The sequence below is a fragment of the Sesamum indicum genome, linkage group LG5, assembly GCF_000512975.1.
Source record: "Sesamum indicum cultivar Zhongzhi No. 13 linkage group LG5, S_indicum_v1.0, whole genome shotgun sequence".
NCBI classification, from domain to species: Eukaryota; Viridiplantae; Streptophyta; class Magnoliopsida; order Lamiales; family Pedaliaceae; genus Sesamum; species Sesamum indicum.
Genome location: NC_026149.1, coordinates 11,382,223 through 11,406,115, shown reverse-complemented (window position 1 = coordinate 11,406,115; position 23,893 = coordinate 11,382,223). Strand labels below are relative to the sequence as shown.

The 23,893-nt window shown below is 29.3% G+C and overlaps 1 protein-coding gene and 2 long non-coding RNA genes across 12 annotated transcripts in view; all 3 read right to left on the bottom strand.

Annotated features, from left to right (window-relative positions):
• Window positions 6,604-16,242, bottom strand: LOC105162383. Of its 2 annotated transcripts, XR_002287101.1 has the most exons (7): window positions 15,907-16,242; window positions 15,564-15,632; window positions 13,433-13,547; window positions 13,142-13,215; window positions 12,724-12,800; window positions 12,308-12,364; window positions 6,604-7,098 (listed from the first exon to the last, which is right to left on the bottom strand). It is a non-coding gene; the product is annotated as an uncharacterized LOC105162383 (long non-coding RNA). The 2 variants fall into 2 exon arrangements; XR_002287100.1 differs by having other exon boundaries at window positions 6,605-7,098; window positions 12,308-12,800.
• On the bottom strand, window positions 16,490-16,884 carry LOC110011992. Its single transcript, XR_002287102.1, has 2 exons — window positions 16,743-16,884; window positions 16,490-16,662 (listed from the first exon to the last, which is right to left on the bottom strand). It is a non-coding gene; the product is annotated as an uncharacterized LOC110011992 (long non-coding RNA).
• Window positions 18,842-23,893, bottom strand: part of LOC105162397 (dnaJ homolog subfamily C GRV2-like) — a 13,075-nt gene continuing 8,023 nt past the window's right edge. For 8 of the 9 annotated variants that reach the window (XM_020693829.1, XM_020693828.1, XM_020693825.1 and 5 more), the window contains 5 exons: window positions 22,420-22,557; window positions 20,652-21,124; window positions 20,003-20,488; window positions 19,087-19,288; window positions 18,842-18,984 (listed from right to left, as the gene is read on the bottom strand). In XM_020693829.1, coding sequence (XP_020549488.1) covers window positions 20,003-20,488; window positions 20,652-21,104 — 939 coding nt within the window. In that variant the 5' untranslated portion in view covers window positions 21,105-21,124; window positions 22,420-22,557 and the 3' untranslated portion in view covers window positions 18,842-18,984; window positions 19,087-19,288. Of the gene's footprint in view, window positions 18,985-19,086; window positions 19,289-20,002; window positions 20,489-20,651; window positions 21,125-21,366; window positions 21,429-22,419; window positions 22,558-23,893 lie in introns of those variants that run through there. The other variant, XM_020693833.1, reaches the window with a different exon arrangement.

Sequence of the window (23,893 nt, the reverse complement as noted above, 5' to 3'; positions counted from 1 at the left end):
TTCTTCTTTTGTAAGTACTTTGTTGGTTCTATTAGATGTAGATAACTGAGGGAAAAAAGAGAGGAAAGCAATATGTTCTACATGTTTGTGTTATTAAAAGGTTTCAAATTTACGTCCTTAGATCTTCTTGGCTTTAACTACTTGGTATGTAGTTGTCATGAAGATTCTATAACTGATTCAAGTTTCACTTTTTTTTCTTTTCCCGATTTTCTTTTTTACTAGCAAACCCGGGTGTGGTGGTGGCATGGATGTTTTCTGGACGTTCTGCATTTAAATCTAGAGAACTTAATTTTCCTTTGAACTGTCTTTTGCACTGGACATAGTCTTTAATTCAAAGAATCTCTTGTGGTTTCTCATCCACATATGTTATGGTACCCGTCGCATGTGCAATTTCTTCAAATTTGTACTGTAGCCCTCTAATTTATAGTTCTTTCTTTTTTGTCTTCCATCTTTCTTTTAAACTCTTCTAATGAAGTTCATCACATAATTTTCTTTCAGTTACATTTGCTACGCTTGGTGAGAAGACCACGGTGATGTTCTCGGAAGTGCTTTAGTATTGGTGCTCCATGGTGCAGGTGACTATTCACAGGCTATCATATCATTTTTATCATTTGTCCCCCAATGTTTTGTGTTGTTGGGTTCTCATTTTCTTGAATTTTTGACTAATTGGAGCGTATTTCTTCATTGTTTTTGCTGCTCTGATTTAATTTATCTAGTAATAATAGCATTTGTGTTCTACCACCTTGCATATTTGCTTCTTTGCTGCTGAAACTCTGTTGTTCTCCATTTTCAACTTTCTTGTTCACAGTATATAACAGCATATATACTCAACTAACATATTGTAGAACTCTTGTAAAGTTAATCTGCTCTTGTGGTAGAGATTGTGTACTTGCTTGAGTGCTTGGACTCACGTTGAAGTAACTTCCTCCTCGCTTATACAACTTTTTGACAGCATAAGAATTGGCGGATGAGGAATACAGTTGTCGAACAAAACCTTCCAGCCAAAAAGGTGAGAATAGATCCATCCTAATACGCTTTCATTTATTATTTAAAAGGGTATATAATTGAAATAATACATAAGTGGTGTTCACACTTTTATTATAGTATAATATAATAATATATATAACTGTAAATGAAAAGCATATTAAGTTATTGTGTATATTATAAATTTGTGAATGATTAGCTATTCTATTTCTTCATTTATAAGTGTTATTAAATAATTTTATAATTAATTTTTAGTTTTTAATTTATTTGCATAGGATAATGGAGATAGTATTTGTTATTTTTTATATTTCTTCTTTTTCGTGATGACAATTATATCTCTTTCTTATAATAATAGATTGTTAAATTATGTAAGTAACTTTGTGTAATTAGTTAATTTATGTAAAATCAAGTTAGTAGTTGAATTCTAACTTGGATGTTATATGATAATTGGATTCTAACGGAAATGGTTTATATGAAAATTATATTACATAATAAGAATTATTTATGATTTATTATATATTAAAAATTATTTGTAATGAGAAAGTCACCATTATTTCTTTTATTTTATATTTGTTTCACTTATTAATTAAACTTTTTATTTTATTTGTGGTGTTGTAGGAAAAAAATGTTTTAAAATTGATGAAACGAATTGGAGTGCTACAAATTAAAATTTTAATTGATTATTTAATTTAAAGATTAATTAAGAATTTAATGATTTAGAAATTACATATTGCTAGAAAAATTATTGAGCAAACCAAATATTTTAATACAATATATATGTTAAGTAGTAAGACATCAATTATCTATAGGCTTGTTACACACATACACATATATATATATATAATTATATTTGTTATCATTATTTATGGTTTAATGATTTTGAATTTTAATGTGTATAAATTTTACAAGCTCGATTTGAAATTTGACCAATTTTTTAAGAATCTGTTAACGTTAAAGATAAAAAAAAAAAAAAATCACATCAATGGCTAAATAAGTCGAAATTAATCTTATATGTAAATATTTGGAACCACGTGACCAAGGCATTTATTTGTACTTTCTGTCTACATGCATATTATATTATACAATTATATTAGTATTTTTGTGATTTATTATATATTACTAATAATATTTTCATATTATTATATTATTATATATAGGCTTTTTGTTTTATTCTCTGTGTACCAATATTATAGGGCAAATTACATGTTTTTGATTTCTTAATGTCGTATAATAGGACTTTTAAAGAATTTACATGCCTTCTATAATTATATTTGTCATATCGTTTATGAATTACCTTTATTCCATATTATTAGATAGATATTTATTTGCTTTATTAGACAATAAAAAAGGAAGAAAATTGAATTTATTGTACGAAATAAATAAATAGTTCATATCGTTATAATATTTGTAATTATAATTGAATTTATTGTATTTATAGTTCTCATATAGGATTAGGAGTTAGGATATAAAATGATGGTCTTATAACTGATAGTAGAAAATTAGAATTACGTCATTTAATTAATATTGATATGTCATATATATATATATATATGATGATGTTAATATTATTATATTTTTATTTTTATAAGTGTAAAATTTTTTATCAATATCTTTGGATCAATTCATAACGGAAAAGGGTTAAGCCTAAAACAATGAAAGTTTCAATGTGTGTAACTTAGAATTTTTTGGAGGAAAATATATTTTTTTTAATTTTTAAGTTAATCCTAAATTTATTCATTAATTATGTCAAATTAGTTGCTTATTTTGTTAATGATGTTTTAGTGGCAACTTAGCTATTTCTTTAATTGTTAATTCATAACAATAACTAGTTAATTTTTATGGATTAGTCGTCATGTACATAATTAACATTAACATGAATGTTTATAAATTTTTAGAGATTTGGTTTGAATTTGACCAAATCCGTAAGAATTTGCAAACATTAGAGATCAAAAATCATATTTAGATAAAACACAGTAGCTTGTGGAAAATATATAATAAAAAAAGTCAAAAATAATCCTATATGTAAATATTTGGACCATGTGACCATGGTATTTATTTTTACTTCTTGTACTCTAAAAAACAAATTCAATTTAAGATAGGATTTTTAAAAAAAATTATTTACATGCATATTATATCAAAGGCTAAAATAACAAAATAACTTTTTTTTTTTTTTGGTGCACTTTCTTTACTAAAAAAAGTAATTGGTTAGACTAAGAATAATTTATGTACTAAAGTTGTCTACATACATATTATATAATTATATATGTTACATTGTTTATGAATTATTATTATAATCATACTGTTCATATTATTATATATTTATTCACTTTATTAGATGGAGATCGAATTTACTGTACAAAATTAAATAAATCGTCTATATGTGGATAGTTATTTTTTTGCACTAGTTGTTCCTTGTTTTGTCATTTTTCTTTTAATTGATTTTATTAATTTATTTTGTGGTTAGTTATTTTTTTGTGGGTAGTTATTTTTTCGCACTAGTTATGGTATTTCTACGTGTATATAATAAATAAATTTTATAACTTAAAAAGTAATAATTTGTTAGGTAGTGGTTTTAATAATTAAATGATATCTTTGCATTAATTTTTAATAGAAAAAAAGTTAGATGGATAAGTCAGTTTTTTAATTTTATATGTAAGCTAATATTATTACTTTAAATTTTGATTTTGAATAACATCAAAAATTAAATAAAAAAACTAATTTATTATATATATTAAAATAAAAACTTCAATAAAAAATTATAATATATGGTCAGAATTTATTATTAATGTATATAACCAAACATTATGAACATATCCTTGCTGTGATGTTTCGCAATAAAGTTAGTAAATAAAAATTAATTTTTAATTTATTTGATCTTAATTGTCAAAGTTCATTAAAATATTTTCAATAATGATTTAATTCAAATAAAAGTTTTATTTCAAATTTTACTTAAAAGTTTATTTATTTCATATTAAAATAAATAATTTGAAAATAGGAGAAAGAATATTCCATGATTTTCAGTTTTTTATTAAATTATGGGCAAAAAGAATATTTATCTGGCTGGGCAGTGGTCTTAAAAATTAAACTTTATGAAACATAATTTTACTTGTATATTATTAAGTTTAGAAATTATACTTATATGTTCTGTCAAAATTCTCCATTTACATTTTACCTTTTTCGATGTATGATTTTACCTTTTTCGATATGATTTCGACGTAAAATGTTGACTTTAGCAAATAAGAATTATATAAATTTTGAATTTCGTCAGTCATTATATATTTTTATGTATATTTTTGTACTTAGGATGAATATAGGTTATTTATATGGAATGGAGTTAATATTATCATATATTCTTTTTATAAGTACAAATATTATTACATATAAATGTGATTGAGGGGGTAAAATTGAAAATTTGTGTAACTTTTTTGCTATCGTCAATATTTTTCGTCCAATCCTTAACAAACAGGGTTAGATTAGAATTTTTGTTTTTTGAGAAAAAGTGTAATTTCCATTTTTAAAAGCGATATAAGTATAATGAACCTTAGATTAACCATTTCTCAATTATCTTCTTTAATCATATGATTATATTATTTGAAACGTTGAGGTGGATAAGTTATTTGGTCCTTATTTTATATTATATTTAGATTTAATGGTGACTTATTATTTTCATGAGTAGATTTGAATGTAGTCTAATTATTCATAATTTCTTTAATATTATGCTTATATATTCCTATTTATATGGTAGGTATTAATTAATTTTGTTAAATTTATAATTATAATCATATTATCAATCAAACGATGGGACTTCATACCTAACTTAATTTTTCTTTTTTTTTTTCACTTATGTACTCTAAAAAATAAAATTAATTATTTACAATTAAGAATAATTTATGTACAAAATTAAACTTAAAATTAAATGATAATAGGACTTTTTAAAAAATCTACATGCATTTTATAATTATATCTTTTGTACTATTTATGAATTACCATTATAATCATTTCTATTATTAGATATATATATATATATATATATATTTATTCGCTTTATTAGGAAATAAAAAAAAGAACAAAATTGAATTTATTGTACAAAAATAGTCCATGTTTTAGTATATCTGTAATTATATATCATATTTGTGTTTATATATTTTTATGTATATTTATAATTTTCATGTTAAATTAGGAGTATGGACATAAATGTTGACCTTAAAACTGCTGTTAAAAATTAGAAATACGTCAGTCAATTAACATTTTTAGGTATATATATATATATATAGAATGACGTTTATATTATATATTTTTATTTTTATAAGTGTAAAATTAAAATTTTATCAATATTTTTGGACAATTCCTAACGGATTAAGCGTGAAAGTTTGAATGTTGTGTGTAATTTTAGAACTTTTTGGAAGAAAGTGTAATATTTTATTTTTAAGTTAATATTGTTTATTATTATGTGGTTAATTACTATTTAATTTTTAAGGACTAGTCGTCGTCTACAATCGTAAATATTATAAAATTGGATTAAAATAATATTTTATTTGAATATCTAGATAGTGGTCCTGATAATTAAACATTATAAGCACAAACACAAAAACATATTAATTATTTGGATTATAAAAATATAGTTATATCTGATAAAATTTAGTAATGTCAGAGTGTAAGTGTGAAAAAACATGACCATAGAAACAAACAAATTTATAATTTATTTTGAATAGAAATAAAGATGATAATTGTTGTTTTGAATTTTTTTTATAAATTATAATTATATACATTATAAATGTATTTTAATAATCATAAATTATATATATTATGAATTAAAATAGTTATATATCAATAAGTCTAGTTTGACCGGTTGATTAGAAGGGGCATTTTAGTCATTATTTTTGAAAAAAATAGACTCAAATTAATCAGGGGGCGGTGTAATTATTTATTCGTGACATAGAGGTGATTTTGGATATTTTGTTATATCACAGGGGTCAAAATAGATTTAACACTATATTTTTATTTTTATAAGTGTAAAATTAAAATTTTATCAATATTTTTGGACAATTCTTAATGGATTAAGTGTGAAAGTTTGAATGGTGTGTGTAATTTCAGAACTTTTTGAATAAAGTGTAATTTTTCATTTTTAAGTTAATCTTGCTTGTTGTTATGTTGTTAATTATTATGTAATTTATTAGACATAGGGGGTGTTTTGCCTATTTTCAAATCAGAAGGGGGGCTTTTGCTGAGTTTTTAAATCACATGGGGGTTTTATACAATTTGGCCCAAATAATGACACTGTTTTTTCCTAAATTTTGGTATAACTATACGTAGATCTCCTATGGTTTGAAAATTTACATTTAGTACTCATGATGTTTGATTCTGTCTAATAAATTTACCTGGCCATCACTTAAAATTCATAAAAATTGCTAATATTTTTTTAAAAAAAGGATGACAATTCATAGAGGTCCTGATAGTGGTCCTGATAATTAAACATTATAATCATAAACACAAAAACGAAATAATTATTTGGATTCTATAAACATAATTCTATCTAAACAAATTTAGTAATGTCAAAGTGTAAGTATGTAACATAAGAGTATATCATATCAAATTATTTTAGGTATAGAATGGCTTGAATATTTTATGGGTAGAATTTGAGTAAAACAATAAATAATATCAATGAATATTTAAGGAGTCTAAATTCGAATAAGATAATAAACCCCCTCTGTTGGTGATTAATTGTGTCCAAATAATAATAATGCCACGCTCGGGCCACAAGCCCAGGCCCTAACACTCAAAGTAAACAAGAAACAAGCTTTTATTGAATTAGGCTATTTATCCTAACTCCAAGTGAACGGCCCTAAGTCGAATGACAAAGTGAGAAATTTCAAAATTTTAGAAAGTAAATTGTGATAATTTAATATAATTTGACCATCTAAAATAAAATACTTTTTTTGAAAGAAAACGTGTACTTTTGAATTAATTTGAAGTAAGAACAATAGAGTAAGCACAAACGAGCAGCAACCACATTTATTTATGTGACAGCACAGTTTTGAGCAACAGGATTCCAACACTGGAGACAGTCAAAAAGTCTTGTGCTCCTCCGTCTGATGTGTTGGTCCTTGATGAGACCTTTTTCCCCATAACATCAAAGAGCTTCAGAGTAAGCATTATACAATCTCCAAGATGATTTTTTGGGAAAAAAAAAAAAAAGAGAGTAGATCTTCCATTTTTCTACCGCATATCCTATTTTGACACCAAGAAATGAGGTTTTTTTCTAGAAATAGAAATGAATTATCACAAATTCATTTGTTTTTCATTAAAATTTTTTTTTTTGAAGAAGCCTGCTCAAATTGTCGATTTGATGCATGATTTGACGTTGTCCTCGAACAATACTTTTTTACAAATGAAGAATTGATTGATGGAGATCATTAGCAAAGAACAGAATTTGACATGTCTAATACTAGACTTATGTGGCCAACTCATTGAGATCATTAAAATGAATCTTTTGGATACTATAAGATAAATGAAATTTAATTATTGAATTTATGAGATTATAAGATAAATGAAATAGTTGTAACTTTCTCATTACAAATAATGATTTCTGAAATATAATAAATTATAACTAATGAGAATATAATATAAGTATAAACTGTTAGAATTCTATTATCATAAAACATCTAAGTTGAAATCCGACTAATAAATATGTTCTAACTTACTACACATAATTTAATAATCTAGTATAATACGAAAAAATGTATAATTGTTAAAAAAAACAAAGTAATATGAAATATGCTAAATTATTCACCTATGTAAATAAATTAACCTATGTAAATAAATTAATTATAAAATTATTTATCTTCCACGTTTTTATAGTACTATCAAGTATCTTGAGGTGAATATAAAATTTATAAGATTTGAAACAATACAAATTTTTTAAATACAAATAATATAAAATATTATTAAATTATAATTTAAAACAATAATATTAACTTAATTAATTTTATTTTGAATATTATTATTGTTGGTACATTTAAAATTAAAATATACTAATTGTAATCTAAAACATAATTGCAAGTTAAGTACATATATATAAAGAAATTCATTACTGTAATATAAGATAGAGAAAATTAATTTGTACATCTCATCTTTATTTTTATATTAATTATAAACTTATTTTAATTTTATACTTTATTTTTAGAAGAATTTCAGTCATGATTTTTTCTCTTTTGTAGTTAATCTTAGAATTAATAAATTTTGTATTTTGTAGATATAATTATATCTTTTATAAATATATAATAAATTTATAAAAGATATAATCATAATAAAATATATCTATTTTTTAAATAAACTTAGTGATTTTAATTTATATAAATATAAATTAATCCTAAATTTTACATATAGTTTACCTTAGGTAGTTTTTTTGACCAAAATTATAATAAATGGTGAGTACTTTCAATTTCGTTGATTTTTTTTTAATTTCTCATCTTCCATGATAGAGGCTATTTTTAGTAAAGTTAATGCCAAGTAAATAATACAATGTGAATGTAAAAAATAATTAGTACAAAAAAAATAACGATGACATTACTTTTTTATCATTTCAATTTGTTTATAAAAAAAAATAATAATATTAATCTGACTCCACATATGTAGATTGTATTTTATTCTTATAAGTACAAAAAAATATATAAAAAATATTAAAATAGTGACAAAACTAAAAATTTATGTAATTTTTATTTGCTAAGGTCAGTATTTTGCATTTAAACCATGAACATAATCAAATGTAAAATGAAAAATTTATAAAATCACGGACTAACCAAGGAACATGTTCTTTTCACCCATGAAAAAAGAAAAGCACCAAAATATTCTTTAAATTATTTATTTTAGAAATTGAGTTATTATTACGTTTTTTGGTTTATAATTATAATGTTTAATTATTAGAACCACTATCTAGATATTCAAATAAAATATTATTTCTTATAATATTTACTATGTACACGACGACTAGTTCTAAAAATTAAATAGTAATTAATCACATAATAATAAGCAACATTAACTTAAAAATTAAATTAGATATGCAGTTCCATCGTTGGGTTTTGTTTATAATTTTTCTTTTTCCTAAATATTTAAAGAATCTTCCAAAAATTTGGCCATACTATCAACTTTGAAATAAATCCATATAACATTCGTCAATATCTCGATAGAAATCCTAAATAATCATTTGTTGGTGTATTTTGTTTTCAAAAGAATTTCATAAGCTATATTTTTTGTACATATAAGATTTTTAATTTTAGTAGTTATTCAAACAAAATATTATTTTAGAGTTCAAGACATTTATAAAAGAGAAAAAAAAAACAAAAACAAAAAAAGTCTACAATAAACTTAACGACAGGACTTACCTGAGTGGCAAAACACCCAATATAAAATTATCCCATTTTCAAATGATTCATATAACAATAAACTGCAAAGACAAAAATGATTTTTAGTTCTTATTATTTTTTTTAATTTAATTATTATTTGTTTTGAAAATATCTTAATAAATTATTATTATACATAAATAATAAATTGTTTCATAAATATGTACCACAAATAATAATAAATAAATAAATTTAATTTTTTAAAAAAAATCTTAAGAGCTTTGTTTTAATATAAATAATAAATTAATTTTTTAAAATTATTATTTTTGTTTGACATAATATAAAATAAAATAAATTATAAGCAAAATTTGAAACCAAAATAATAATATTGACTTACATAAATGCCCATTCACAATACTACAAATATTGGGGTTGTAAAAAATTTTAGAAGTATTATATCCATAATTTTATCAAGGAGCGATGAGAAATAATAAATACATTTCAATTTATCTGATTTTTCATATTTGATAGAGGCATTTTTAGTAAATATTAAAAAATAATTAGTAAAGAAAAATATTAAAAAAAATAAAGAACAATAATTTTAATCGTTTGTTGAACTACAAATATTATTTATTATGTGGACATAAGAAAAACGTGCAACAATAACTAACTAAAGAACTGACGAACATGGAATATTCTTTCTCCTATTTTCAAATTATTTATTTTAATAGGAAATAAATAAACTTTTACTTGAATTAGAGTATTGAAAATATTTTAATAAACTCTGACAATTAAGAAATAAAAAATTAGAGACATAAAAATTTAGAATTTAATACGTATTTACCACAAATTTTAATAAATAAAATAAGAATTTTATCTTCACATAAATTAAAAATTAATTTTTATTTACTAATTGTATTGCGAAATATCCAAAGCAAGGATATGTTCGTAATGTTTGGTTATATACATTAATAATAAACTCTGCATATATTATAATTTTTAAATAAATTGATGTTTTATCTTAATATAAATAATAAATTAGTTTTTTTAATTTTTTTATGTTATTCAAAATAAAATTTTAAAGTAATAACATTAGCTTACATATAAAATTAGAAAATTGAATAATTTTCTATTAAAAAACAAAGATATCATTTAATTATTAAGACCACTACCTAACAAATTATTACATTTTAATTATAAAAATTATTTATTATATACACGTAGAGATACCACAACAACTAGTGCAAAAAATAAACTACCCACATAATAAATTAACAAAAACAAAACAAGAAGTACAAGAAGCAAAAATAAATATTATGGTCACGTGGTACAAATATTTACATATAGAATTATTTTTTACTTTTTTTATTTTATTTTCCACAAGCTACTGTGTTTTATATAATATGATTTTTGATCTCTAATGTTTACAAATTCTTACGGATTTGGTCAAATTTCAAACCAAATCTATAAAAATTTATGAACATTAATGTTAATGTTAATATGTACATGATGACTAGTCCATACAAATTAACTAGTTATTATTATGAATTAACAAAATTAATTAAAGAAATAACTAATTTTGCATTAAAACTTTATTAACAAAATAAGCAACTAACTTGACATAATTAATGAATAAATTTAGGATTAACTTAAAAAAAAAATTACATTTTCCTCCAAAACGTTTCAAGTTACACAAACTGAAACTTTCATTGTTTTAGGCTTAACCTTTTTCGTTAGGAATTGGTCCAAAAATATTGATAAAAAATTTTGTACTTATAAAAATAAAAATATAATAATATTAACATCATCCTATATATATATATGACATATTTCTAAAAATATTGATTAAAAATATTAATTAACTGACGTAATTTTAATTTTCTACTATCAGTTATAAGACAATTATTTTATATCCTAACTCCTAACCCTACATGAGAACTATAAATCAATAAATTCAATTATATTTACAAATGTAATAACCGTATGGACTATTTATTTATTTTGTACAATAAATTCAATTTTTCTTTTTTTTTATTGCCTAATAAAGCAAATAAATATCTACATAATAATATAGAATAAAGGTAATTCATAAATGATATGACAAATATAATTATATAAGGCATATAGATTCTTTAAAAGTCCTATAATACGACAACATTAAGAACCAAAAACATGTAATTTGCCCTATAACATTGGTATACATAGAATAAAACAAAACAAGACCATAAATATAATTTACCCTATACATAACAATATGAAAATATTATTAGTAATATATAATAAATCACAAAATACTAATATAATTATAAACAATTTATGTAGAATTAATTCAATTTTCTTATTCTGAGTACGCAAATAAATATTCTTTTTTGTTTCTATAGTAAATTATATATAATATAAAAAAATATAATTGTATAATATACCATGCATATAGACAATTTCTTTAAAAATAATTATTTTAAAATTCAAAAAGTACAAATAAGTGTCTTGGTAATTACATATAAGATTAATTTTGACTCATTTAGCCATTGATGTGATTTTGTATCTTTAACGTTTACAAATTCTTACGAATTTGGTCAAATTTCAAACCAAATTTGTAAAAATTCATAAACATTAAAATTCAAAATCATTAAACCACAAATAATGACAACAAATATAATTTTATATATATAAGAAAGATATATAGTTATCATCGCAAAAATGAAGAAATATAGAAAATGACAAATACTATCTCATTTATCCTATGCAAATAAATTAAAAACTAAAAATTAATTATAAAATTATTTAACGACAGTCATAAATGAAGAAATTTAATAGCAAATCATTCACAAATTTATAATATACACAATAACTTAGTATGCTTTTCATTTACAGTTATATATATTATTATATTATACTATAATAAAAGTGTGAACACCACTCATATATTATTGATACCGTTTTAAAAAATAAATGAGAGTATATGAGGATGGATCTATTCTCACCTTTTTGGCTGGAAGGTTTTGTTCAACAACTGTATTAATCACCCGTCAATTCTTATACTGTCAAAGAGTTGTATAAGCAAGGAGGAAGTTACTTCAACATGAGTCCAAGCACTCAAGCAAGAACACAATCTCTACCACAAGAGCTGATCAACTTTACAAGAGTTCTACAATATGTTAGTTGACTATATATGTTGTGAACAAGAAAGTTGAAAATGGAGAACAACAGAGTTTCAGCAGCAGATATGCAAGGTGGCAGAACACAAACGCTATTATTACTAGATAAATTAAATCAAAGCAGCAAAAACAATGAAGAAATACGCTCCAATTAGTCAAAAATCCAAGAAAATGAGAACCCAGCAACACAAAACATTGGGGGACATATGATAAAAATGATATGATAGCATATGAATAGTCACCTGCACCACAGGACACCAATACTAAAGCACTTCCGGGAACATCACCGTGGTCTTCTAGCCAAGCGTAGCAAATGTAACTGAAAGAAAATTATGTGATGAATTCCATTGGAAGAATTTAAATGAAAGATGGAAGACAAAAAAGAAAGAAAAAGAAAGAACTATAAATTAGAGGGCGACAGGATAAATTCGATGAAGTTACACATGCGACGGGTACCATAACATATGTTGGATGAGAAACCACAAATGCCAGTACTTTTACAAAGTTACAAACACTATGTTAGTCTGCAAATAGTGAATCTCATTTCAATTCATGCTAAACCAAATTTACAATGGCCTGTTGAAATAAAGATGGTTTATTATATGTTTGTCATTTTCAATAACATTTACCACAAACGTTAAAATTCCTTAATTGGTGTACCTCCTAGATTCACAAGACGAGCTCACTGTTTCGGACTCTTATCTGCACTTATATCTGCATCGCCAGCTGAGTAGCTGCAGGAGATGGTAGTTTCAAAATCTAAGCCACAGCCCAACAATATAGTTTAACATAGAAAGTGTATGAGATTACGTAAATGGTCCACCAATCAATGCAAATTTCACAAACTATAAAATATTGTCCATAGTTTTGCCATTAGCGAAACCACAAACAGAAGAAAATCCCAGAGTTGAACTCATTTTGGATAGCATCCTATCCCATAGAATATATTACCTAGAAGGAAGATGGCTTGGGGTACAAAAGGAGTATCCGTTGTCTCCCTCTAAGCAGACCTTCAAATCTGCGTGAAAGTCTTTCGCAAGTTTGGCAGTGTAATTTTCTTGGTTGCCTGCAGGAAACAGCTTGGAAATCAGACCGTCTAGCACGGATCAGAGATTGGTGCAAAAAATAGATCAAACATCATTTTATTGCCCCATAAATTTTAAACAAAAAAACTACAAACAAAGTCTATTTGCATTGTTTGAGTTTCAAGAGATTGCAAGATTTCTAGGACACCACAATTTGCAGGCAATCATGACACATAAATTGGTTAAAATAGACAGAATAGATGAAATATGACAAAACACAACTGCCGGATCAACTGTTAAGCAAAGAGACAAAATGACACTAACTTCAACTAGATATTATGTTTCACTAGCTTGCTTAAGTTTAGCTGATGTATCCTTCACCTTCACCAACTGTGCAATATGTGCTTGCTTAAGTTTAGCTGATGTATCCTTCACCTTCACCAACTGTGCAATATGTAGCCGAGTTTTAAGCCTCGATTGAGTAAAACCAGCGAAAACTTCCAACAATTTTTATTACAAGATGATTAGCAACTGCCTATAGAAATTGAATAATGTATTAATTCAAATCCCCAAGATACGCAAAGAGCTAGAATAGTCAATACAAGTCAGCACAAAGTACATATGACATGATGGAGACAGGAAGCACAGAGTTCATGGTGATCCTGATTGGCATCACGGTACCATTCTGGATGATACAGGTATAGACAAAAAGGATGCCAATTCAAGGCCTAAACCCAATGAACTCCAATTCTCAAATTGAACAGCCTACTTAATTATTTCAAAGTTTCAGATCTAGATCTATTAACAAGATGCATATTTCAGAGACCAAATACAATAGAAGGGTAATCAATCTTGAGTAGCATAATCATTCATGATACATGTACTCACAGAGCTTCACAACTCAGTAAATTACCAAATTCATGATACATGTACTCACAGAGCTTCACAACTCAGTAAATTACCAAATGAAACAATACTTGAGCAGGAGCCCATCACTTTCAATCTTACCCAAATGGACAAAAAAAAAGGAATATCACCAATAACGTCTATTGGAAGATTCGTTACAACAAAATATGACATCTTTTTCTGAATATTAAATTACTAAAAGATTCATTGAATTCTAAAAACCATCATATGTGTCGATTGTGTTTCACATATACTTGGAGTGCAAATTAGTTTAAAAAAAATATGCTTTTCAATATTTAATTCATGTATCACATACATTTGGCATGTAAATTATTTCAGAACAATTCATGCTTTTCAAAAATTCATTTGCACTCCATGTTTCTTGATAATCTACAGTGTCACAACATTATCCACTAAATGTATTAAAACTCATGCACTATGCCTGATCAACCCACAAATTCAGAGCATATGATCATTATCCTGGCGGTTCTATTACCTAGATCCAAACTAGACCCACTATTAGCTGACCTTATCCTGCCCATCCTATGTGAGAGTATGGAAGAACTCCTTAATAAGCCTACATCTACAGTGCAAAGCAGATCAAAGATACATGTGAAACGAAGATACAGAAATCTTCTCAGCAGCTTTAATTTTCTTAAGCCTAAATAAATCATTATTCACTTAGCATTCTCGCATGCTAATCAAAAAACTCACGAAACAATCATAATACCTCAAGAAAAGCTTTTAACAAGGACTTGTAAACTACTAATCCTTTTAGAGCTTTTCATTTTGGTGTGCATATTGTTTTTCCTTGTCCTTTTGAAGGAAACATGGAAGATCCCACAGCAAAGGGTGAAAGACTGACTGCTTATAATTTTTTAAAAAAGAAAGGTTAAAAGTAACAAGATTTGATGCAGCTAAATCTGATGGAAAGTAAAACCATGATTAAGTCAGTATCACATTATGATCTAGTTTAGCAGGGGATGGGTCAGCTGACCAACCACATAAAGCTGCCAGCAGTTGACCAATTCATGCAAAAAACACAAACTCAAGGGTTTTAGCTACTAGTTGTTCTAAAAATTTCAGGAAAAACTCACTCAAGAATAATAGGTCAGATAAAATGCAACACAGATTAAAGAGTCATGACTTACATCAGAGGCACTCAGTATGTCACGTACTTTGGTACAATAGGCCCCTACTGTTGCAAATGCATGCAAAACCTACGCGAACACAGCAAAGGGATTATGACCACAAAGAGATTATGAACACAAATATATTTATGGAGAAATTAAAAAAAATAGAACTCAGACCACCTTGAGCAACTTATCATATGAATTCAGAACATAATTTCTTTTGCTAATTATGCACCACTTCTGTCCCACAAGTTTGGTCTGGCATTTTATGTTAGTTCATTGCAAATGTTCCATACTTGGATATAAAGACATTTATCAATCAAAAACAAAAGAGTAAATCTGCAGCACACAGCAACTATACCTGAGGTTCATTTCTCATCTCCTGTTGGCCAGAAGCCTGCTCAGGTACATCCCAATCAACAACACGTCCTTTCACCTGTTCACGGTACAGATCCGAAGCCATAGTTGCTATTTGTGCAGACAACGATCATTGTTGGAGTCCAGACAAGTTCAGGAGTTTCTGTTGTTTGTTCAAGAGCAGTCACAACTGCTTCACCAGGATCATCCCTGATTACCGAGACAAGGCCATCAGGCAGAAATCTTGCCAGAGTTATCGCCACTCTAGGCCCATGCATAGTCTGGCCAACAAGCTTCCCTAATGGCGAAGCTGCTGCGGCTCTTTGCTGCAACGGAATCTCTTCTACACAAAATTTCCATTTTAGAGCGCAAGATAGAATTCTTAAGAAACCGCTATCTATGAGATCAGCATCCCTTGTATTGGCAAGAGAACTTCAAGAATGAAAACCACCCCTCCATGCTTTGCAGCTGCCCAAGCTAGCTCCGGCGTGCTAGCCAAGGCATAGAGAACATGCAAAGCTCCTTCACGGCAGCTGGGAGATGAGTGAAGCAACTGTAATAAAATAAGCAGACAAGAGCTATCTGCGACCATTGCTTCCACACAAGGTGCATATGTTGTCAACCGTGACAAAACAAGTAGACATAGCTGAGGAATGTTGCTTGATGAAGAAACAGGAAGAGAAAAGCATTCGAAGAGGGGCAATAGCTTCTCCTTTGTGGAGACCACTGAAGCTAAATCCGGATTCTTTGTCAACAAGCGCTAAAATTACAGAAATTACAGAAAAAAAGGTGTCAAGGGTGACTAAAAAAGTGTCAGACGAAAAACCACCAGACTTCTACCTGAAGGGATAGCAGACCGTATTGAAGAATCTTAACTAGTTCCAAATCCTCCCTCTCCAAGCTTTTCCCATCAAGTGACATGAGTATCCATGCTTGCAGCGGGTGCATTATGGACTAGATGTGATATAAAATCAACAAGGGCAAGACACCATGCTTGCAGCGGGTGCATTATGGACTAGATGTGATATAAAATCAACAAGGGCAAGACAGAAGTCCTCAAGCTCAGTAATTTGAAAATCTGGTTGATCATTATAGACTCTCAAGTATACGTTTCCAATATAGAGCTCCTTAAATAATACTCTCAAGTCATATGAACCATGATGACTGAGGCTTGCACGCTGCTCTTCCACAAATTTCAAAAGTTCTGCTCGAGTGGAGGAAATTCCAGATTATCTCTAAATGAAAGATCAAGTGAAACTATGTCATGATATCTGAGAGTCCCACAAGGTCATCAACTATGGCATAGAGCATCTACATATGGCCATCACTTGGAACTACAGTATATGTGTTTAAAACATTTTCAATCTAGATAGTTATGGAAAGTAACACCCACACCCCAATTATTATCAGAAAGACAACCTACATATAGATTAGAATTATAGCTTGCACATAACAGATACCCTTTTCTTAATCATTATGCAAAAAATAAAACCTTCAGGCTTGTGAAAAGAACTTCTGGTGCTAAAGCTTCTTCTTTTGTTTTTTTGTTTTTTTTGATGGGGTGGGGAGGAGGAAAATGTGCAAATAGAAACCATATCAAACATAAGAAATGCATGGAAACTTCAAAACTAGTCATAGATAGGAAGGGCATAGATTTTAAGGCCAAACACCAAATTTCTTTGATCTGACAAGATAAGATATACGGAAGAAGATACTCTATTAGATGCAAACAAATAACCTCTTCCCTTAAAGAACCAATAGTTGACCTGCAAGAGATCCTTTGAATTAAATACTATGTCCAGTGCAAAAGACAGTTCAAAGGAAAATTAAGTTCTCTAGATTTAAATGCAGAACGTCCAGAAAACATCCATGCCACCACCACACCCGGATTTGCTAGTAAAAATGTAAATCGGGAAAAGAAAAAAAAATGAAACTTGAATCAGTTATAGAATCTTCATGACAACTACATACCAAGTAGTTAAAGCCAATTTGAAAACTTTTAATAACACAAACATGTAGAACATATTGCTTTCCGCTCTTTTTTCCCCCAATAAGTAACAGACACAAGAGAAAACTATAACATCAAGGTACGGCAGTTTTTTGAGAAACATCGGAGTGGTTTTTGTAAGATGTAACAGTCATGTGCCAGCTGATGCAGTGGCTTCAAAATTCATATTGTTCATAAAGCTTAAATTTTCACACTTCACGTAGAAAAGGTACATTCTGCCATTCAAAGAATAGTCATCACAAAGTATCTTCAACACTAGAGTTCCAACATTTTGTTCAATTTAAAAAAAATAAAAATATGAACACCTTCACAAGCAAATAAGTTTTCTATACAAGCTCAGACAGACACAGAGAAAATGCCAGCAACAAAGTCATCCACATGAGCACAAAGAGCATTATAAACAGACCAATATGGTGTAATTACATTATTCAACATCCATATATGAGCTACGAAGAATTATATGGGCAAAAGAGTGAAAAGTAATGAACGAATAGAAGCTAAGTCACTGAGCAATATGTCACTTGGAGCCAGGTTAAGCAATAAATATAGAAGGACAGTCAAGAAATCCATAACAGAAACAGCAGTGTTCTGCAAACTTCCAGATACTAGAATCTCATGCTAGAAAACTGATGAAAGCATAATCATAACAATATAATGATCTATCTTACCACAGTACACCAGCCTTCAGAAGGGCATTTTGAATTTCAGAGGAGATAGAAAGGTGAGCAATGGTCTGCAGGTTAGCATCAATAGCAGCAGGAACAAGCTCAAGTTCAGTGCAATGAACAATGTCATCAACTAATCCCGAAAAATAGAGCATCTCAGTTCTCGCACTTTCAAACTGACTCAAAACCGAAAAGGTTCGCATTATGCTAGCAACAATAGTAGCGGACGGTTCAGTGGCAGGAGTTGTTGGTTGGACCACCATTATGCTAGCAACAATAGTAGCGGACGGTTCAGTGGCAGGAGTTGTTGGTTGGACCACACACATGCAACAGGAAAGAAGGGTTGCAAGAAGAGGTATTCCACCATCTCTCACAAGCTCTTCACCATTCAATGATGAAGACTCGGCACCTGAAAGTTAAATATGTGGAAATAGCATAAGCAAAAGTACATTTACAAAGTACTTATCTAAAGAAGAATGATATGGAAATTAAAGGCAAATGATGAATTTACGTCAACCAAACAAGCTCCGAGGATGCAACTAGAAGATGTGCTCGATCAGAGGAAAGAAAATTGTTATCATCCTTGTCCACTGTAACGGCACTTAAGAGCATAGGACATCCAGCATATTTGAATGGCATCAATACATTCCCATATCGCCTATATAGAATACACTGGCCCTTTAAGAGAAGCAACAACCTCCAAGTCTGGGGACCTTGCAATCCTCACCCAAGGAAGAGGAATGAGAAAGCAGTAGATCACTAAAAAGAAAATATGAAACATGGAACTCAAATATGAAGAAATACAACCAATTAAAGAGGATTGCATTACGGCCACAGACATGCCTCATAAAAACCCTCATATGTAGGGTTCAACTTAGGAATTTTGTCCAACTTTGCTGATCATATTCCAAGAAGTTTACTGATTGCAGAATTAAATATTAGATGGAGGCAACAAAACCAAAGGGAAACATATGTAAGTAGTCCAAACCTCATAGGAAAGCCCTATGATTTACATTTTCACTCTTCCACAAAAGCCACTTAAATTTATATGTTTATATTTATTTCTTGGTCCACACCTTAAATTGAGGTAGTATCATATCTAAGAATTAAATATATATCTATATATAGTCCCGTGTCCTTCCTAGTTCCAAGATATATTTAAAATCAATACTGATATCCATTTATATGGGTAAAAGAGCATTTGGCTCATCTTGATAAATACCTTTAGAGCACTTTCTATCAGTCAAATAAACAGCTTAATTGTGAAAACGGCGTCTAAACAAACCGACTAATTCATTTGAAATAAGATCTGGCAGCTTATAAGATCCCTTGTCTATATGTTCTTTTTTTCTCAAGCTTAATCATATAGTCTCCATTTTTTATGAGTAATGACAGATCCTCACACAGGATCAAGGAATTTGGCATACCTACAAGCACTCATAAGCTTTCTGCACTGCCAGAAACTTCTCCCTCCCTTCAGGATTTTTGTCAGGATGATACTTCATTGCAAGTGTCCTATACTGTCTCATGAGCTTTTCCTCATCAATATACTCAATCTGCTTTGATATATTAGGTATCTCCTCAACTGACTCAAAACTTGGTTTCTTAGGGGCGTCGTCTCTGGATAATTCATCAATGGAAATCTCTAGTATCTTGCAAGCTTCTTCTTCAGAAAGGTCCATTGGCCTTCGAGTTAACTCTTCTCTCCACATTACTAGCAATGATTGCAAAAACTCAACATGTTCAACAATAGGCCAATTAGGAAATCTAATTTCATCACATAAGTTTCGAAGATAATAACGATGACACCACATTTCATCTTTCAGCTCTGGATATGTCACTGGTGGCATTGGAGCATAGTCATATAAGGAATGACGATGCTGTGACAATTTCTGAGGGAAATCACCAAGATGCTGAAGAACATAATCAAATAAAACTGAGAGTTAAATGCAGCACTTATTTGCATTGAGCGTGACTCAAGTACCACCATGTTTTAGAATGTAAATACTAAATGTTAACAAAAGATGCTAGGGGTGAAAGACACGTAGCAAACTCCAGTTGCAGATTCAGCGCCACCTGACAGATCAGATTTTCTGCTCGCATCTTGTGTGTCCAAATAATCTCAGGAGTGTCAGAATCAGAAACCATTGCTGCGGCAAAAGCAACTTGGCCGCTACGTTCCAGTACATAAAGCAATGACTCAGGTAAGAGGCCGCCCAAAACACTTCGTTTCCCCAAAGGTAGAGAAGAGGAAACTGCAGCTTCCTCACCACCATGAAAAGCTTGATAAACATGAGTCACTGAGAAGAATTGGTGAATTGAAAGTAGATTAGATCCAGGGTAAGCCAGAGCAAAATAAAATGCGCCTGTACTGTATAATCGGATCATTGCTTTTGGGTTCCTAGTAACTATAGCAGCAGCAGCATCAACAATAGTCGGTTCACCAGAAAGCATTGCGAGGAAAGAGTTTGGTTCATTAACCAAAGCTCTGAAATCGAGAAACAATGTGCATATTGATGGAGCCACCATCCAGCCACTGCCTAGTTCAGCTTAAAAACAAAAGAAAAAATAACGAAAACATCTCAAACCTCTGTGGAAGGCAAAGAAAGGAACAAAAGTTACCCCACTTCCAAAGTGAAAGTGTTATAATACAATTACCATGAAAAGGCACAAGAGAATATGAAAAGTTGCATCTTTAAAACACCAGGAGTTTAAGGATACTAGTACACGTGGATATCCTAAGTGCATATTACACGGAAACTATATCTTAGTATAAGGAGGTGCAACAAAGTCCGGAATCGAGAAACAATGTGCATATTGATGGAGCCACCATCCAGCCACTGCCTAGTTCAGCTTAAAAACAAAAGAAAAAATAACGAAAACATCTCAAACCTCTGTGGAAGGAAAAGAAAGGAACAAAAGTTACCCCACTTCCAAACTGAAAGTGTTGTAATATAATTACCATGAAAAGGCACAAGAGAATATGAAAAGTTGCATCTTTAAAACACCATGAAAAGGCACAAGAGAATATGAAAAGTTGCATCTTTAAAACACCAGGAGTTTAAGGATACTAGTACACGCAGATATCCTAAGTGCATATTACAGGGAAACTATATCTTAGTTTAAGGAGGTGCAACAGTTCCAGTGACCCTTCTAGAGTTGTTTGCACAATTAGTCTCCAATGTGCATCTCATGTGACGATAAGCATAAATACCGGACAACTGACTCCCATTTTAAATGGCTTGCAAGCAAACGGTTTATTGTAGGATAAAGCTCTGATCCTATTTTACTCTACGTGCCACACATCAATCTTTTATGTAACCAAGCTCATAACCAAAGGAATGCTTTAAGGGGCCCAGTGCTTTATGTACGTGAAAGAATGGCCTGCTCGTTGAAGCGAGTAAAGATTGAGGGAAGGGAAAAACAAAATGAACAGCCCTTCATAATTCTTTTGAACCAACTTATACCAGATCTACGTACAAGCAAAATTTAGTAGATAGAGAACTCTTTTAACAGAAGTCGGAAATGTTGTACCCCACCCTCGCATATCCATCAACATAATCCTCGACTTACTATCCCTAAGTGAATACAAATCATAGAACGGCCAGATTGAAAATCTCAAATATTTGAGGACAAAGGTTGATGGAACTTATTTGAAACCACATATCAACCTTTACATTTTTCAGGCTCTCCAGGTAAATAAACAAAAGATACAATAATAAGCATAACTTTCTGCGTTTTTAGCAATTTTTTATTCTAATAAGTATGAGCAGATTTTTCAGTTGGCCAATCTGGGACAAGAGCACAGACAACCAATAGAAAGACAGGCACTTAAAAATATTACTTGTGCAATATGTGGAGTACAACGTGAGCTTGACAAGATACTCTATCTGGGGGTTGGTGTAACAATCTCTCCAGCATCATCTATATCTGAATGAGCGGCTACCATACTGTGCAATATGGACAATGCCACATCTCCTACCTGAAAAAGAACACACCCGTTTTAGGAACATTGTAAAACAAGCATACCCAACTATAGGTATGCGTATCAAGTAAAGACTCCTTATTTGTCCCTTTGGCGCAGGAAAAACAGAAATTTCTCTACCATAGATATCCTATTTAAATAACAAAAGTAAATAAGAAAGAACCACGTTCAGTAACTAATTTATAATATATTTAGTCTAAGAAATGTAGATGATCATAAGCGCGAAAAATTCTTCGTTATCACAGTAGAAATTACTTTATTTCATATTCTGTGGCGAAAAACTGCAACAAAATGATCATGATCATAGTGTGTAGTCCAGTAATTAGACTCTATAGAAACTAGATACTAATTCAACTCCATCAGTTCAGCAGTAGTTTGATATATAAACAACACTTCAGTGCTATTGAAGATCCCCAAGATCCGCAAAGAGCTACAGTAGTTCAATACAAGTTAGCACAAAGTACAGATGACATGATGGAAACAGGAAGCACAGAGTTCATGGTGATCCTGATTGGCATCACGGTACCATTCTGGATGATACAGGTATAGACAAAAAGATACCAATTCAAGCCCTAAACCCGATGAATTCCAATTCTCAAATTGAACAGCCTGCTTAATTATTTCAAAGTTTCAGATCTAGATCTATTAACAAGTTGCATATTTCAGAGACCAAATACAATAGAAGGGTTTTGGGGGTAGCTGATCATTAACCAATCTTAAGTAGCATACTCATTCATGATACATGTACTCACAGAGCTTCACAACTCAGTAAATTACCAAATGAAACAATACTTGAGCAGGAGTTCATCACTTTCAATCTTACCCAAACTGACTAAAAAAGGAATATCACTAATAAAGTCTACATAAGACCAAACTGTATATAATATCCTAAATGTAGCATCAAACATCCCATCCCACAACAACGGACCAGAGCATTGTCCAAATAGTTCGATGCCAAAATCCCAGAGATTGCAATTGCATGCTCATGTACATAAGTTCAACAATTTACATAGCAACAGGCATATCATAATTCGAGAAAGGAATAGTAAAAGAATATGGGGACAGTATGTCTACTGTTGTAGACGATTTTAGTATATTGCCATTATTGCACTCAAAAAATCAAAACCATCAAGCATCCTCTAAAATGCTATGATACTTTATGACTTAGAGATATCCACCAAATTACCTTCATTTAGCTCCAACTAACATGCATCATTCTATAGTGCGACACAATAATTAGCATTCCCATTGTGATCAAAAGTCATGTATTCCATAAACGAAGCAATTATTTGCATATATTTCAATTATAAATAATAATTATTATCTTACCATA